General features: G+C 42.6%; 3 protein-coding genes across 3 annotated transcripts; 2 read left to right on the top strand and 1 right to left on the bottom strand.

Moving 5' to 3' along the window:
* The first annotated feature begins 773 nt into the window (after positions 1–773).
* cfap276 (cilia and flagella associated protein 276) lies at positions 774–2059 on the top strand. Its single transcript, XM_079741647.1, has 5 exons — positions 774–859; positions 1041–1157; positions 1429–1544; positions 1639–1757; positions 1987–2059. Exons 1-5 carry the CDS (start codon positions 779–781, stop codon positions 2049–2051), a joined length of 498 nt encoding a protein of 165 aa, XP_079597773.1. The 5' UTR covers positions 774–778; the 3' UTR covers positions 2052–2059.
* On the bottom strand, positions 1825–13599 carry smc5 (structural maintenance of chromosomes 5). Its single transcript, XM_079741642.1, has 24 exons — positions 13412–13599; positions 12870–13011; positions 12341–12393; positions 11914–12073; positions 11524–11658; positions 11087–11227; positions 10820–10981; positions 10511–10582; positions 10156–10411; positions 9609–9763; positions 9217–9330; positions 8840–8934; positions 8379–8511; positions 8056–8229; positions 7593–7762; positions 7202–7325; positions 6909–7031; positions 5101–5226; positions 4557–4652; positions 4027–4131; positions 3546–3665; positions 3004–3183; positions 2740–2835; positions 1825–2487 (listed from the first exon to the last, which is right to left on the bottom strand). The coding sequence occupies exons 1-24, from the start codon at positions 13585–13587 to the stop codon at positions 2347–2349; spliced, it is 3249 nt and encodes a 1082-aa protein (XP_079597768.1). The 5' UTR covers positions 13588–13599; the 3' UTR covers positions 1825–2346.
* A 2417-nt stretch (positions 13600–16016) lies between these two features.
* Positions 16017–18449, top strand: LOC307078894 (protein FAM107B; the record flags this gene model as incomplete). Its single annotated transcript, XM_079740904.1, has 5 exons — positions 16017–16040; positions 17326–17353; positions 17637–17778; positions 17959–18103; positions 18321–18449. 5 exons carry the CDS (start codon positions 16017–16019, stop codon positions 18447–18449), a joined length of 468 nt encoding a protein of 155 aa, XP_079597030.1.
* Positions 18450–19105: the final 656 nt, after the last annotated feature.

Raw genomic sequence — 19105 nt, 5'->3', positions numbered from 1 at the left:
AAATGGATATGAATTTATAATCTTGAACAGTGGGCCCTAATAATAGGGCATGGTGTTAAGGAATTATTCAAATCAGTGCTCTACTAAAAGAAAGCGTTCTCCTTTTTCCAATGTTTTCTTCACTGTCAACTTGCATCAAATTTCATCCAAGTCAACTTGTATTTTATGACAATGAAAAGCAATTGACATAGACCGCGTTAATTTGCTTCTGTCCAAAACTACTGTCGACGGATCGTAGAGCTAGGACAGCCCAGAGCCATAGAGAGAGAATAGTATTATTATTATATATATATATATATATATATATATATATATATATATATATATATATATATATATATATATATATATATATATATATATATATATATTATATTGTTTTTTCTATGACTCTGGCACAGCCTCAGTTGAAGCCAGAGCTCGGTTCACTCTGCTCTGTCTCGGTCAAGGTCACATTTATAAGAGCTCTGCACGCTTTGAACCTTAGGATCGCACCATTTCATTATATACGAGGAACAAGTTCATGTAATACCTAAATAGAGCGTCATTTGGGTGAGAAAGAGGAGGAGTGTCGTGAGAGCACGTGAAGAGGGTCATTCAAGCTCCGGGCTCATTTTTACAGCGCAGCGTTGTGAGGATTTTGAGGAAGGCCTGAGTAGGTTATTTGCGTTCAGTGGTTGCTTAGAGACCAGGCTGTAAACATCGTAGCTTGTGACCCAGTAAAACAAATCCAAGAGGCAAGTCTCTCTAGGCCTACTTGGTCATTCCCTGTCACGAGATGAACATATCAAGCCGAGACCCCTTTCCATTTCCTCAGCCAGAAAACGATAACACCTTCACGGGGACCAAGCCATTACAGGTAGGAGGATTTTTATTGAATCTGGTCGAGCCTAGGGTCACCTCTATTGTGCCTGGGAATGCGGCGCTAACTTAAGACATTAGTTATCAGGACATTGCGAATACGTTAAGTTTCATGCATGTTTGTACCCTGTTAAGATACCACTCACTTAAACAAAGCGCCGTGTGGCTTGCCTGTACAGAGAGAGATCTCTGATAAACCAACTCATCTGGCCCAGTACGAAGAGCCGTGGAGCCGCCTCTACGTCACTGCGACGTCATCGAGCAGCAGCAGGACCGTGACGCACCACGGCCGAAAGGTTTACATTTCACTGCGGTTGACTATAATGTAGGCTACGGAAGCGTAATCCATTCACTTGAGAAAATAAATTCTGCGTTAAATCACTGACACAATTCAACAAAAATCAACAAAATTTTCAACCGATTTCCATGACACTGCTCAATCTTGGCATTGCAGTGCATTATGTAACTGATACGCTATGCAGACCTTAATCACTGACTACATTGAAATATAACCCATCACCTGACCACAAGCACATCTGATCGGATTCTCCCTCCACTTCTCTCCAGGTTCCCCACGACAGCCTCGACTTCCACCTGAAGTCCCTCTATGACCACCACGAAGACTTCCTCCGCACCAGGAACCAGACCTTGTACCAGCCGGAGACCGTCTCAGGCGACATTAGGTGGCCAACAGGAATATGCTAATCCATCCACGGCCGTATTACCTCCCCAAATGAAAATAACTTCAATATGCTCATATCTAATGTAAACCAACAGGAGGACACTAAAAGAACGTGAAAAGCAAGAAGTCCAGCAAAAGAATCTTAAAAACAACAGCATCAGGGTGTGGATAACCCCCCAGAAGTGCTCCATTTACAGCATCAAAGGAACCATAGGTGAGTTGATATACATGTCAAACTCATCTACAGCTGGTGAACTCGTGGTAATGAATTAACAATATGATTATGAAAAAAAAGTGTTTATTAACAAAGTGAAGTGCAGAACATCAGAGCAAACCAAAAGAACAATGAAATAAATGAGTCAACTAGGCTGTTCCATACCTGAAAAATGCATGGGTGCCATGTTAATCCTTTCCTTTTTATCACAATATTTTCCCTCCCCAAGAGTCTCACCACAACGCGAACAGGGGCTACTCGAGGAAACACGACGGGGGCTTCTACTCCACCTGAAGGCACCTCCCACGCTCTAAAACTACAACCACGGGGAGATGGATAGTGGAGGAGGCGAAATAAATTCCTTTTCAAGATGCCATGTTTGTAATGCTCTTGTTATTAACCTCAGACACCACTGGAACAAGGCGTTGTTCAGAATGAAACCAAAAGACGATTACTGTCAATCAAATGTACACAGAATTGTAATCTCGTCAGTCAACAATAACAGAAAAGGCTCAACATAAATAACTTCTAGCAGGCTACGTGGGTCCACTGCATACGTTTTCCTGGAATACACAGATTCTAGTATTTATTATGGTTTTGTGCGATTCTTCCTCCGGGCGATGCGTCTGAGGAAGGCCTTCTCGTCCCAATCCCCCGGAGACAGCATCTGAGGTCCGTTATGGATGCAGAGCACAGTCATCTCCTCTGCATATTCGAGGTTTTGGAGGAGCTGAGGACACACAGCGAGCACATGTGTTGGACATGGCAGGTAGGGAAAAAGCATCACAGGTAATCAACCCCAGGTCTGAACTAAAGTCAACGGCAGGTATATTTAGTCGGAAATGCCACATAAAAGGAATCAAAGAAAGAGGACTTTGGTTTAAAAACAACAATGATGGGACTACCTATCGGGTTCTATGCTAATGGGTATTTTATGATTGTATCGCCGCCAATACCTGTCCATCAGAGAGGCCGCACTCACCTTTGGAGTGATGAAAAAGTACTGCGAGGTGGTCTCTTTGCACGCCGTGCGGACCACGATATCAAAGACCCTCCGCTCGTTGATGGGGTCCATTCCCTGTGGAGGACATTAAGCAAGGACAATAAAGAAACAAGCTCTTCAAGATGAAGACTATTGTATTAGGACATGCAATGGGGTTTAAGTCTGCACATACACAGTCAACACTGGCCCGTCATCAACACTAAAACCTGAACATTGAGGATGTGCAGGGCGAGTGAACCCGACCTGGTTGATCTCGTCCACCACCCTGAAGGGGCAGCGGTTGAGCTCCTGCAGGGCCATGAGGTAGAGCATGGTGGACACGCTGCGCTCCCCCCCGCTCTGGTGGTGCGCGGTCAGCTCATGCAGCTCTGTGCTGTTGTGGAACTTCACCCGGATGCGGATCCCATACTTATCGTACTCCTCCTACACACACACACAAATATATATATATTTAGTACATTCTACACGTGAACCTCCTACGATTGCGCAATTTCATTGGTTCGCAGATTGAGATCTCAAACTCAGGATATTTGGGAGTATGCGTGAAGGTCAGCTCGTCATGCTAATTAAAACAAATAAATCCCGGCAAAAAGTGTTATCTTGTTTATTTTTGGAGTGTTCACGTGTAGCATATACTAGCCTGGCTATTCCCCACTATTCACTTCGCCTTCGGCGAATAATTGTTAAATATATACACACAATCATTTTGGGAATTAATTCTCATTCACTTCCCAAAGTAAAATGTTGCTGGTAAATGAAATGCATGAGCAAGTGGGCCCCGTTACCTCCTTTTCTGAATGGAGGTCCACCTCCCCCACGCACTGCATCGAGCGGAAGAACTCGCCGAACCTCTCATTGATCTGACCAATCAGAGCTCTCAGAGGGTTCAGCCAGCGCTTTTTAGCCTGAGACCAAGACAGAGGCAGAGGCTTTTACCACACGAGGCAGCACACAGAGCAAGAAGGGACATTCTGCTGGGCAGAAAGAAGATAATCTAATAAAAAGCACCATAGCAGGCCACATGGATTTATTGGTACATATTTACTTTTATTGTTGTTGTCTTTTAATGTATCGTTCAAAGTCTATCCATCCACATAAGTAAACGTACGCAGACAAACAAGGACCAATACCACATACTTCCCCAATTTTATGCCCAACAAATCCGAGTACAACAACCTCCACAGCGGTCCAGTAACTTAATGTAAAACAGCGCACTCTAGTGGCCTCAAAGTATTTCAGGCCAACCATTTCAGGTTTTCCCTGTACCTCAGATATGTTATTTCGGAAGGTGTTCAGGGCTTGTCTCTGATCGCCCAGCTCCTTCTCCAGGTTCTGGATCTCCTGTTCTTTCTTGTTGTACTCCTCAACCACCTGGGGCCCAGCGAGGGGAGAACCATGTCACGCGGTCAGAGCAACTCAACGGGCAGCTTTAGCCTCCACCAACACAGGCTCAGCAGAATGTAAAAATGTAAATTTAAGGAAACTCACAACGCTTTTTGCATACGATTATAATGAAAACAACTTTGTGTGGCCTAGTTTTTTTATTTTGCTTTGTTCCTGCTAATTAAAAATACCCCCATTTCACAGAATAATTACGGGGAAAAAAATAAATGGTGTTTGAAAATGAACCAGGTTCAATCCCCAATGCCTGCAGTTTACCGGTAAGGCCTCTTCGTGGAAGACGCCGAAGCAGTACCCCCCTCCTAATGACTCTTATCTGAATTTAGCTTTAGTCACTATGGACCACATTAGCATCTGCTACATAACCAAAATAGTATGCAAAAGGGAGTGCTCACGTTTTCTCTGATTCCAGTGAAGCCCTCTGCCCTGGAGCGCTCCTCGTTCAGCAGGGCGTCCAGCTCCTCCATGGTGTCAGGCAGCTTGCTGAAGGCCTGGACAGACACAAGCCCTGTGACTCCTCACAGAGAACCAATCGACACTGCACTCATAGTACACAGGAAGAGACACTGCGTTTTCCCATTACATTGAGGATGTTTAAGGCCCTTTTGGATTTCTATAATATTATGGGTTACTGTTACTGTAAACTGTGGGCCTGTTTTTAAAAAGGGTCAGTGAGGGCTATGTGTAGCCATGCCATGATTATCTTTTCTCAAAGTCACGGTTCTGTTTATAATAATTACATATTTACAACAGAATGACATCCCAGCCATGACTCCTTAATTACAAACCTTAGAAGACAAGCTCCTTCAAAGTATTGGGCACAATGGGTACCAAGGGGCAAAGGACTAGCACCCACTCCCTCTCCCATGCAACAGGTGACCCCATGCTCTGCACAAGAGCTCCTCTGTTGAAGAGCAGCGCAGCAGGCCGAGTACTCACCACCATTAGCTCCGCAGGCACCGGCCCTGCTGGGTCCATGTTGCAGATGTTCCTGGCGCTGCTTAACAGGTCTATGCACTTCTCATGCAGCCGGTTCCTCTGCGTGTCCAGGCGAGTGAAGGCATTCTTTGAGGAAAAAAAAAAGGGAGTCACAAGTCAATGACAGGAGAAGTAAGACATAAAAAAAGGGGTTCAAAAATAATAAATGTACAAGTCTAATGAAACCAATGCCTCAATAATCGCATAAAAATACATACAGTAAGATATAAGGTTGGGCAATCGTCTACAAGGGTTCGCTGATTTATCACATTATTAAATAGCCGTTTTTTAAAAAAAAAAACGATATGGGTGGTCTTCCCCTTGGACCAGCGTGAGCCTCCGCTGATTTAAGTTTTGATACGTCGGGGCCGGTGGTGCTGTCATGATGACACAGTTGGTGTGTCTCAATAGTGAACCCTGGGGGGGGGGGGGGGGGGGGGGGGGGGGCTGGTCGTGTGGTCGTCAATATCACCGTTTCATGGAACGCCAGATGCAACTAACTCCACTCCGCTCATTCACTTTTTTTAAGCTGATTTATTACATTATAAAATTGCCGTTTATTTTCTCATTTTTTCTTAAAAACTATTATCATGGGGGTCGTCAATATCACAGTTTCATGTAACGCCGGATGCAACTACTCCTTTCTACTACTTTCAGTTAGTTTCATTGAAGCCGTCTGGTCAACCTCTGACAATTCAACACATCGTAACCAATTCAACCGTTTACCTACGCTCAAACCAATGAACATCTACACACTTGTATCTTTAACCCATTCAGACCGGATCACGCATCTGTGCGTGTTTACCTTTAAGACCGGATTGCGCATCAATGCGTATTTACCATTAACCCATTTGTACCGGCTGCGCGGAGCAACATTGTATCTACTAGATACCCGGCTGCGCGGAGCAACATTGTATCTACTAGATACAATGTTGCGCCGCACAGCAGCCGGCACAAATGGGTTAATAATATCTAAACGACATTTCGATAGCTTTAATACTTTTTTCAGAATCACAGTTTTAGTTTCTTACCGGCATAGTTTTCAGATATATAGTTTTCAGATATATACGCCTCAATCGGAATACAAATCTCTGATCGGAATAGAATTCGCGGGTTGATCCAATAAGTGGTAGTGTATACCCGCGCACCATTGGCATGTATGCACGCTTGTCTCTGTGTGCGAACGAGAATGACAGGGAGAAAGAGTGCTATGCGGAGATGAATGAACGGAACGATATTTATATTTAAAAATCGCTTATATATAAAAAAAAATAAGCAGAATCAATTCGTGGCACTATGTGTTTCTGTGGTGCTGCGCCACACAGTGGTCTATGTATGGGAAACTCTGTGATGTCATTTCGCCGTACGAGCAGACCGGTAGGTTTTGAGCCCCTCCCCTCTCGTAGCAGAGAGGGAAAACGTCAGGTCAGCGCTAGTTACGCTAACTTCAATTACAATTTGCGGGGCTTTTTAAGATGTAAAATTAGCCACCACACCACAGCGCTGTTTTTTGGGCAATAAAAAAAAAACGCCTTTTCATCGGCAACTTGAGACGATCGACAATGGAATCCATCTATCGTCGATAGTATCGACCATCGGCCCATCCCTAGTAAGATAATATTAGTATCTATTTATTTTTTAAAAAGGTATTCATGAATTATGGTATCCATTTCAATTTTCCTTGCTATATTGATCCTTTCAATACTTCAATACTTTTGATCCTTTTCAAAACTTAGGTGGGTATGTGTGTATCATAATTCAGAACCTACTTCCAACGTCCTGAGCTCCACTTGTCTTTCTTTACAGTTCCCCTCCAGGTGGTTCTTCTCAGCAGTGAGACCCAACGTCTTCAGTGTAAGATTAACCTTCAACATACTCAGGCTGGCTCTCAGCTAAAACCGTCACAGAGAGACAAAAACATATCAAGGCACTCAGTTTGCAACCAAAACACATTTATTACAAAATGTTAATTTTAATTATAAACACAAGGGTTACCAGCAAATGTAATGGAACTGGCAGAAACACAGAACTACACGGTAGTAATAAGCCTAGTCCCCCATACCTTTATTTCGACCATAACTTCGACCATTATGGTCACCTTCTGGGCATTGACAGCACAGATTTTGGCTTTGGTGTCTTCCTCCAATTTCTTCAGGTCGACACGATTTTCCTCGATTTGTCGAAGACTGAATACAGGAGCAAAAAGTGGAAATAGAAAATTTTGACGGTAAACAGAAAGGACACTTTTAACGAAAGTGACTTACAAGTGAGGTTGTGCACCAAAGCATACAATACAAATCATATCGAGTAGCTGAGGGAATCACAAAACACAAGCTTTTAAAAGCCGATGTTAGTGACATTTCTGATGGAGGGCAACAGTCCCGGGCAACAATCTAGACATGTCTAGACATATGGAGAGTTCGAAAAAAGAGAAATCATGGAGTCCATCTCACCTGTCCAACTTGGTGGCGATCTTCTGCTCCAGCTGCCTCTTCTTGCCCATCTGCTCCAGCAGCCCCTTCTTCTGCTTCCTTAGCTCGTTGTCCTGGCGCTCCAGGGTCAGGAAGTTCTGCTGCAGCCCCGCCAGACGCTCATCCAGGTCCTCCATTTTCCTCTCGCAGTTCTGTCCCAGAGACACAAACCCCACATCTTATACCGCACCCCTACAAACTACTTCTGACTGCTGCTCAATAATTGGTTCAAACTTTAAAAAAGGGAAAATTGTTTGAATAGAAGTTTGAAAACTTAACTTTAGACCGGCTAATAGACAAACTAAAGCGTTAGGGGAGGACATGATTGAAGGAAAACTAAAAAAGGTTACACAATATATAATAAATAAGGATTTTTTGGTATGGGCAAATATATAATTTATAAAAGAGCTCCCTCTTTTGCTGCTCTGAAAAGGTGTGTCCATACCTGGATCTGCTGCTCCACTTTGCCTTTCTCCTCGGCGTCCACCGAGATGGTTAGGAACTTGGAGGCCCGGAGCACAGAGTTGTTGGTGCTGATGTGGTTGGAATAGACCGACTTCTTGACCACATACCGCTCTTCTGCCGTGTATATGAGCTTCAGGTAAGGCTCCTCGATGACCTGGGGGGGAATTCATAAATAAATACTGTACATGTTGTATCAATCAATCATTGTGGTTTATACAAATCATCCCCTGTAGATGAACCCATTTGATCATTCCAATGAGGGTGACCTCAAGGGCTCACATGGACAAACCACCCAAAACAGACCTTATTAATCATGGCTTTAGTTTGGGCCGTTCCCACGGGAACGTCGTGCACGTTGTACTGGTAGCACAGGTAGCTGATCACATCAGTTGGGGCGTCAAACATCTCACGCAGGTAGGAGTAGAACCCAAAGCGCCTGCACACAGTCAATTGTTTTAGGAATGGTCCTTCCTACCACATGCTATCCCCTTGAAGAAGGTATCACTATGTACAGGTTGTCCTTGGTCTTAGAACTCCCGTCTCTGCACTTCTGTTTTAGCATTAAAATGTTTGGTAATAATTGTTTAAACATGATATTTTTTAACTACTGGATGGAGACAAAGGCAAATTTTCCCCCTAGTGCATAATACACATAAAACACACAGCGACAAACAACTGCATGAAAGGCCTGCTTATAAAACATGGTTTATTTAACATATTTCTGGAGGTATTTCTCCAAGAGAGGCCCTTCAGAAACAGCTCACTTGAGAGACTCGATTGGTCGAGACGGTTGCTTGTTGGCACAAGACACTGCTGGGGCCAGGATGGAGTTCACCTTCAGTTTTAATTTGTCACGCACCTGAGGAATACAAGTATAAATTATAAAAAAAAAAACATTGCAAGAAATTTCAGCACAAAAGGGTTCACGCTACACGCTAGCTAGGCTTTGGACTATGGAAAACAGCCAAGGGCGCTTGACTTATTTGTATAACAGCTCTCTTAGTTTCACTTTAACTTTCCATAATATACTTGATCTATCGCTGTATCTAGCAGTACATAGTCAACAATTATTGAATAGTCATTATGTAGACATAGAAACATTGCTTGCTGCATACGTCATTCAAAGAGTCAATGCACAGACCTCTTTCATGAAGGCCTCCATGTCTTCCCTCTTCTCGAACAAAAAGCCCCGAAGGTCATTGAAGGCGATGTGAGTCTCCACGTATTTAGCAAAGCGAGGATCCTTCACATTGAGCTGAAATCAAGCATCCAAATTCAGAAGACCTACATATTAGCGCTAGAGTATAATTAAGGAGCAGATAGGGGTTATAGGAGCATCACATTTGGTGTTAAATCACTGATATGAAACAGTTTAATTCAACTGTTATAAACTTCCCTTCCCTCTTGGGAAGTTTTTTTTGATGGTGACATTGTTTGTTTGCAATCGTTTACATGTTGTGTAGGTGCCTGCCTAGGTACCCTGGACATTGAACCAAGCACCGAGCACTAGCCACTGTTCTATCAGAGACTGACCACTAGCAGCATGGGCTCGTGCACGTTCCCGCTGAAGAGCTGCCTGTTCTGCCGCAGCCACTCGATGGCGGTGAAAGTGTCCTTGTGGCGAGACTTCAGCTTGTCCTCCTTGGCCTTCACCATGTTGTTCATGTCGTTCAGCCTCCTCGCAAACACTGTGCGAGCACAAGGACACAGCCCCTCCAGTCAACTAGTGCTGGGGTATCCCTCATAGGGTAGAACAGGGGTCTATAAACATGGGGGTTCAGCCGTCACAAGCCGTTTTGAAGATATGCCTCTTCAGATTTCACAAGTGGCCGAATCCACATAGATGTATGACGAAGGGATGAGCAACATTTGCTACCTTCGACTGGGTAGGCTGGTAGACTGATCTATCCAGCACACATCTAGGTGGATACGCCCAATTGTGATGTCAGAAGAAGCAGATTTTCAAAACGGCTTGTAACGGCTAATCACACTCATACCTGGTGGTATAATATGTCACCTTTTAGAAGGAAGAAAATAAATAAATAGGTGGTTGCTGGTATATTAAATAACAAGTACACACTTCTGGACTCTGCGACCATGTTGTCCTTCTCCCTGCAGATGTCTGATTTCTCCCCCTTCAACCTGGCCTGCTCCTCGTGGTTGCCCGTCAGCTCCATGTTGATGGCTTCTTTACGCGCCGCCACGTCTGGCTGCTCGCCCACCGTGGCCAGCTCCTTCTGCAGTTCGTCGATGATGGTCCTGGTGTTGGCGATGCGCTTCTCCTCGTCCACCTTCTCCGTGTGCTTCAGGTTCAGAGCCTGCTTGATGTCGTTGATCTGGAGTGGTCGGACGGCCGCAGAGGGGTTACGAGACAGGCGACCGAGGGCGTTTGTTTATTTGAACTGGGTTCATGGGACTGTGAGGCAAGGACTCACCTCTTTTTGCTTTCTGTCCAATTGGTCCTGTTTATCTTTGCACTTCTTTGCGGCATCTTTGATGTTGATGGTCTGGAGGAATCAACGAAAACATTTATTCACATTTTGTTAATCCCGGGATGAAATTCAGTTGTTACAGAAGCTTTATCTAATAGAAGAGGTAAAAACAGTTTGTATTTAATAGACAATACATATTTGACCTAGTTCCTTGCCTTTTTATGATATAGTAAATTTACAGAAAAGAACATAGGCACTTGCTCAGTTACTAAGGAATGTTTTTTCCACATTGAGGAGACAGAAGGGTCTGACCGTGGTCCTTATCTGGGCCTCGATCGGCTGCATTTGGGTGTTGATCTGCTGGATCTTCTTCAGCATGGGACCGTGGGTCTGCTTTAGACTGAACAGACGCTTCCTCGCCTCCTCCCGGTCCCTCTTCGCAGACTCGTGCTCTCTACGAACCATTTCGTACTCCTGGAGAGAAGACCAATCACATGTTGGGCATTTTAATAATTTCATTCAAATCACAATCTAACCAGTCACCCATGTTGTATAATCAACAAACAAACCACTGCTTACCACCCATGGTTTCTTCTTCTCAAGCAATTCAATCATGTCCAGATGTCTCTTCTTCTCATAGTAGCGATTCATGTCAAGCTTGTTGGACTCGTTTTTCTGCTTCGCCCTTTCCAGAAAGGCAGCCTTCTCATTCACAGTATTCTGTCAAATCAAAATAAATGTTTAACATCAGTCCTGGTTCCATGACAATTCAGCGATTCTAACTCCATTCCACTAATGTCATTTGCAATCAAGTTTATACACTTTTATTATAAAGTTACAAGAGATTTTTTTTTTAGAATAGTTTCTGCATTATGGCACTCTTCTAATACAACACATTTTCTTTAAAAATTGCAGCACTTTAAAAAGGACAAAATCATTATGTAGGTTTATCATCCACAATAGGCAGAGAAGGAATTCCCTTAAACTATTCAAAACCACTGGCTAATACTACACACCTCGAGTTCTCTCTCTCTGCCACGAAAGTTCTTCAGTTCACAGTGGTACGTGTACATCTCTGGTGGCCCCACAGACTTTTCGGTGGCCTCCAGAAGCTCTATCCTGGACATCTTTGCAAACTCGCCCACTTTCTCCTGCAGGAATATATGCCATCATATCAGCAAGCATGTAGAGTATAGTACAGTAATCGGTGGATTTGAAAACCTACTTTATTTTATATGTTGCAAAAAAATATATGTGTCAAAGAGGGTCTAAGGTTTAGTTTAACAAATGTCTTCTGTTTGCAGAATCGAGGCGAGTGTAGATTAAGGGTTTAACCTAGAGATACTCCTCTAAATTCATTACGTTTGGTATTTTGAGAAGGGGCTAGGAAATGCACAGAAACCCACCTGGGGAAGGAACTGACAGAGGTTGCTGACTTGGATTTGAAGGGCTTTGACTTCTTCCTCCACTGCCTTCTGACTGCAGGTTTTTCCATTCAGCGTCCATACAGACAGGTTCTCTGTGCTGATCTCTCTGTTTATCACCACATTACCGCCATTCTTGTACCTGTAAATTCAGTTACAAATGGAATGTACTGTGTGCAGTCAACTGGGTCCGGAAGTCCACTAAACATATAACCCTTAGTTGTGTTCTCCAGCGACATCTTAAAATACGGACATTCATTGAAATAAAAAAAATACATGAATACAAATATTAAAGCTGATCAAGCTTCAGGGTTAAGCTAAATGTAGAGTTGGGAATGTTGTATTGTTGTGACCAACGTGCCAAATGGTTTCTTCTTATTCCTATAAGAGTGGGAGTCATAGAACTTACAATTCAATCTCAATCGATCCTCTACTGCGTCCCCGCTTCACAAAAAGCCCAACCTGTAAGAAAATAATAGGAGTATTTATATTAACATAGTTTAAGTACACTTTGGAACTTTGGAACAGACCAAAGAAATCTGTAACCAAGTTCAGCTATGCTGTCTGATCATGGCACTGTTTTAGAAAGCCATGCAACAGAAGATTCTGTGATTTAGGGGAATTCTGACACAAATACTACTTATAATATGATAATACTACTAAACACACACTCATAATAAGAAAGACATTTTCTTGGAACCGTCACAGGTTCAAAATGTATACTTCATTATTGCATTGAAGGGTTTTCACTTTAAGATGTATTTCGGATTACAAAAGTATTATTAAAGAGGGACATATGTTAACAAGGTAGGAACATGTGTCACAAAGATGAGACAACGTAACACCTTGTGTCACAAGGTTCTCCATTCAGCCTACGAATTCAGTGATCATTGTGTGCATCAGCCAGACAAAACAGAAGAACCTCGTTTCAATCCTACCTTATCTCCTCTACCCAGGAGGGCAGTCTTACCAGCCAAACCAAGACATATGGCACACACAATGCTGGACTTGCCGGTTCCGTTGGCCCCCACAATCATATTGAGGTTAGCTCCCGGGTTAACGACAGCGAGTTCATAGGTTCTGTCAGAGTTGACACAGCAGACGACGTTGTTTCGTTACTTCTTTAGACATTGTAAACACAAATGGGAATCAAGAAAGTGCTGTGGGCTTGGCAGTTTCGGTTTCTATTCGTTTGACCAGGCAAATATGTAGTTCACTGTATCCTGGGCGTCTAGTGTTGTTAAAATATAAACAGGGCACTAACGAACCGATGTCCACTTTGTTCGTGCTGTCCGATTCAGACCGCAGGTCGATAGCTCGTTAGCCTTGTAGCAAAACCAACCACATTAGTAATGGCTAAATTACGTATCGTAATTGTATAACAGAAAGTTGAATCTGGTTTATGTGTATGGTGGTGCATACATGACTTTAGCTCGGAGTTTAACCGACAAGTGCGTATTTGATATTAAAAAAAACTTACAGGAAGTTATTCATCGTAATACGAAGTATGGAACCTTCAACAAAACTACCCATTTCACCATCGCTGGCAACCCGGGCGTCAGGCTGGCTACCACCGAACATAGGTGACACATTGTTGGTCACTTGGGAGGTGGAAGCGGCCCGACTTATTCTCTTTCTTTTGCTGCGGTCTGCCATAGTGCAGGCTTGTTCAGTGGGCAAACTACGCAGAACGCAGTGACACCGTTACATTGCCGCCTTCCTTAAGACGAACTCGGCTTGTGATTGGATCAAACCTTATCACGTGTGTATAGAAAGTACCGGAGATTCGACTCTTTAAGAATCAAAGCAACAAACTCGGGTTTTACTCGTTTTAATGTTTACAGCATATCCAATATAGTGTGTAAAACCATATAGACCGACAATAAATGCTACCCGCTCGTTTAATGTGAGGATGAAGCCAAACATACCTCCGCATATGGATGAGAGCTGAGCTGGTTTTGGAAAGGCAACAATCACAACACATACCGAAACTATAAGGGTGGGTTGGGTATTATCATCTACAACATTCTCCATTTTATTTGTGTACCAAACGACAAAGTAGAACAGTTCACATTAAGCACATTTAAAGTTGAATTCAAATGAAAGCATGCTGGTTGTGTGCATTGTATTCAGTCATCACAATCGTAATGGTTTCTTGTACTCAAAGACATTAAGCCGACATTTAGTTCTCTGTTGATCCTTTTAACGGAGGACCGAAAGACGTTAACGCCTTTTCACTGAGGCATTTGTCTTTCCTATCCCTGGTTTGGAAAACGTAGTTTCGGATGAAGTGAATTAAAGCTTCCCCGTAGTTTCAGAGAACTGACGAGGCAAAAATAAGCAGGACTTCCTCAGATTGTGGTTAGATCAGAATCGCTTCTATACTCATGGTCTGTTGTTAAACTTGAGGATTAGTCAAGTCCACTCAAGACTAGTATATCTGATCAAATCATCACGTCTGACCACAACTTCGTGTGGAAGCCCTGGAGTTTGGATCTCGTTCGCACAACGCCTTAGAGGCTAGCAAGCATCGTTTTATCATCTCGACGTCGGACCAAGGCTGAATCCGGGTCGATCAAATAAGATCAGTGTGTAGGTTTTAAATACATAGAGACAAAGAAAAGCACTCATTTACGCTCTCTCACACACACACACACACACACACACACACACACACACACACACACACACACACACACACACACACACACACACACACACACACACACACACACACACACACAGAAAGACAGACAACACAGAACACTCCATTCACTCCCGCACGAATGTTAAACAACGCTCAGGTTATTCTATTTATAGACCATGACCCGGAACTTCCGGTTACTATCTATCAACCCATTGATCAATTGCATCAATGCATTCATGCCACCTACTGGTTTGGAGGTCAATTATGTTTACCGAAAAGAGTGGCTTCGTCGCGCCTACCTACAGCGTCAAGCATGGATCCTTGCAAAGGAAAAGGTTGCATAGCACAGCAGTCTTCGGAGCTAAATCTAAAACATTTGGATTTAAATTTATCATTCATAAAATGTACCTAATTTCAAATCAATAAATATTCTAATTTGAAAAAAAATGGCATATAACTGTGCACGTACATACAAATACAGAAACTGATTAGTCTAATTGGCTACCCATTGACTGAAAATAGTGTCGTCAAATGTAATACTGCGGTTTCATGCTCCCTATTTTAGCCATACTTTACGCCCCGTTAAAAATGTAATGTACCATGACATTTTTTTATGTACCATGACATTTTTCATGAATTACTTGATGTGTACCTAAAAAAAAAATATATATATATATATAGACAAAACCTTTCAGGTGCATTTAATCGTGATTCAGACTGAAATTGAAACTTTTTCAATTTAGTTCCATTGACTCCCATACAACTTTGTCAGTCTCTAATGTCCAGACGTGACGCACGAGATGGACCGTGACCTATAAAGTAGATAGCCTTTCAGAAGAGATCGCCCCCATGAGGTCATGGACGGCTCATCAATTGAATGTTTGTTATTTGGGTTCTCATATTTCTTAAAATGACCAGAAGGACGTTGTGTGTGGATATTCACAAAAACATTCTGACTGAATAAATCTGTAAATATAAAGCACAGCTGATATAATAAATATTGAGCAAACAAGGGAGTATTTCTAATTCTTGAGGAGAGGGGTTATTAGCCTAACATATTTCTCTGCACTATATATTTCAGACTGCTAGACTGTAAGGCATGTTTTAATGGCTCAGGGAAAGACTATGGTATTTGTACCGGTGACAATCTTGGTAGAAAGCAGCATTTGTGTCCTGGCTAATTAGTTAATCCAACATCCCGTGCTGCAGGGGACTTGTGAGGTAATCTTAAACGTCTTAATGAGATTTCAGCGCATGTCTACTACAACTATTGATAACAACTACGGCTCTGGTTCATTACCAGGACTACGTGCGACTTTGCTGCCACTGGGAAGAAAGAAAGAGGAGACTGTGTGTGAGGTGCAGTGCTTTTAACTATGGACTATTAACCAAAAGAGCAGCTGCAGGATAAAAACCTGTGGACTTTAGTTATCCTGCCATGGAGGGGTCCAGTGCTAGGAAAGTGAGTTTTTACGGGATGTCTTTTTCTCTGTGGATCATAGTCGGACTTAAGTAGAGCTACTATTATATCTTGTTGACATGGAAGTGATTGATACACTAATAATGTTGGTAATATGAGGCATTACTGGCTTTAATGTTTCATAAAGCAACAAGTCCAAACCACTGTTGTATGTTTGTTAGACGAACACAATAATATGCCAGATTGTGATGGTTAAGATTAACCATGCAATTTTATTGTGATTTGTTTTTTATTATTCTTTATAGTCCACTTCAGATTGTCAATTTGTGCATTTGTTTCCAATGTAGGTCAACCATATGATCGGCCAGATCTGCTTTACACATATGAACTTTCACTCTGTTTTTTTCCAGACAAGTGCAATGGACATAGGCAACATAAAATTCAACAATAAGTTATTTTAAATTGTGTGAAATATAATGTCAATAATATTCACATAAGCCTACAGGGATTATTTCTGCAGTATTGCAGTTGAGAAGGCGGTCATGCATAAATCCAGACCAGGACCCTGGAGAAAGATAACAGTATAAAGTCACAGTAAAAGTCCCACCATAGATTAGAACCACACTACTAATTTAAGCTCTAGGCACAAATCAGCCCTGTGGGCGGGTAGGGACATGACAACATAGCCAGGAAAACAGGCAGAGCAGAGGTCACAATCCTAATAATGCAGATACGCAACCTAGAAGAATGGAGGGCTTTATTATTGTTATGATATGTGACCACCATGTATGATGGGGTAGGATTTCCCAATTGAACGATATTGGTTTGGTATTGGTATCACGCTTGACATAAGATAGGGTGCCTTTAACATGTCTAGTCAAAACAACAGCTTACCATCTGTGCTTTTGCCGAAGCCGATCTGCATCCTATTCACGTTTTTTAAGGAAAGCTTTGGTTCTCTGGTTTCAACTTTGTGTTAACGAAGAAGCCTGTGATAAAGAGATATTATGTCATTCAAAAGGGTCCAAATTATAAGAATAGGCACAAATAGTAAGTTGTATACTTACTATTTGGCCCTTTGTCACCCACCTGTCTAGTCACATTAGTAAACTCACCATCCTGCTTTAGCAGTTACCTCTCCTTGTAGCTCGTATTTACGTTTCCTCAACAATCAGGTCAATGAAGAGTAAGGATGATTAATACAGGTTCCCCGGGAATAACACAGCTTGTCTAATTGTTTATTATATTTTGCATTGTTTAAATATAACTGGTCAGATGTTTAATATAAAATCAGCTTTTCTCCTTTTTTATTTTATTTTTTTATCAGAGGCCAGCATTTGGACACAACAAAAAAGGTATATTGGTGAGGTTCCTTAAATAACAAACCAAAAATTGGCAAACTACTGATAATTGAAAACATTTACCATATATCTAGAGGATATATGGTTACTGAAGTCACTTTCTGAGAATATTGGTGGAAGACATATTTGTTACAGAAATGTTAAGTATCTTTCATGTTGATATATATGTTATCAATGATGCAATAAAAGTTATCCAAACACAATTTGATCAAACCTAATTAGCTAAAAAAAAAAAAGGAGATTATTTCACCTAAATCATCTTCTGTGTGTTCCTCAGAGAGTCATTTGTTTGTGACCCATCCGTATTCAACAAACAGCGACAGTGCAGATCTGAGTCAGCCAAGGAAGCTGAATGGATCTATTGTGGAGACTCCCAGCCACCAGGATCTACACAGAGAGCTTCTACTCAGTCACAAAAGGTCGGCCCTGCACCAGAAACTCCCTAAAGCCAATATCTCCTGACATCCCACATGAATGCATCCAGCGATTGACCAGTGCCCCGAATCGCACAAGCGAGCATGCTTTTGTGGAGGTGAATTGTTGTCTGGAGTCTGTGACTGGGCTGTTGTTGTTGATGACAACGTTGTTTCACTCTGTAGAGGCCTGGTGCTTGAGGAGAAGCCTGAGCTGAAGAGAGTGCTGCAGCAGAGGAGACTGGAGCTCACCAGAGAGGAGGAGCAGGCTCAGCGCAGGCCTTCAGACCTGGAGAAGGAGCTCCGCAAGAGGCAGCAGAAGCTGCAAGAGGTCAGCACACACACTGAGGTCCACTAGACAACCATGCCATAGCCCAGGGACATATGGCAGGAGCTTGGCAATTTCAGCGAGATCCGTGTCTTGAAAAGAGCTCCTTGTGTTTTTGTGCCTCTTTCTCGGACTGGTCGTTGTTGACGGTGTGCGTGTGTGTGTGTGTGTGTGTGTGTGTGTGTGTGTGTGTGTGTGTGTGTGTGTGATGTGTTTTCAGTATGAGCAGGAGGAGATAAGGAGGCGGGAGGACCAGGAGAAGATCCCTGAGTTTGTCGTGGTGAGGAGAAAACTGCGGCGCACCAAAACAGCTGAACTCTCGGGTGTGATGGAGCCAACAAATCCCTGAAGCCTCTCCCCAACCACAGCAGGCCTGTAGTCACCTTACTGCCCAGCCGGGAACAGTCGGAGCCGGAGGCTGGTGTTGCTATTGAAAAGTAGTTGATAGAGAATGTATTGTAACGCACACCATGCAGGATCTTCATATTTAGGGGATGTTGTAATTAGAGGATGGTTAAATGTATGATTGACTTAAATCCTCTCGATTATGGTAGTATCCCATTTTTATTTTCTGATGATGACTTGATGGTGTTGCTTCCTTTAGGTGTTATGCATACTATATTTTAGATGTTTATTATCAATGGTGTCTTATGGTGTTTCTTGGTTTACGGCAGTGGGGTACTGCTGTTTTGTTTGTTTCTTGCAAGGGTCATGTTATTGCAATGTATGCTGAATTTGTAACTTCGAACTCTGCTTAATAACCGAGGCCAAGTCTTTGAACGAGCATTGTATGAACATTCCAACGAAATAAACGTTGTTCTTTGTATGTGTGATTCTAGTGTCCGTGTGCGTTGTTAATTAAGTAGATGATGATTTTGGGCGTGATATTGAAAACAATTGAACTGTGAGAATCGATCGCAGATCTCTCAGAAAAGTGTCCTCCCTCCAGACTCACAAGGGTCATTCAGATGGATATGGGTCTCTCTGTTTAATTAGCTGATCTTT

This window comes from Pollachius pollachius, assembly GCF_949987615.1.
Source record: "Pollachius pollachius genome assembly, chromosome: 8".
Classification (NCBI taxonomy): domain Eukaryota; kingdom Metazoa; phylum Chordata; class Actinopteri; order Gadiformes; family Gadidae; genus Pollachius; species Pollachius pollachius.
This window is presented reverse-complemented; position numbering and strand designations above follow the sequence as displayed.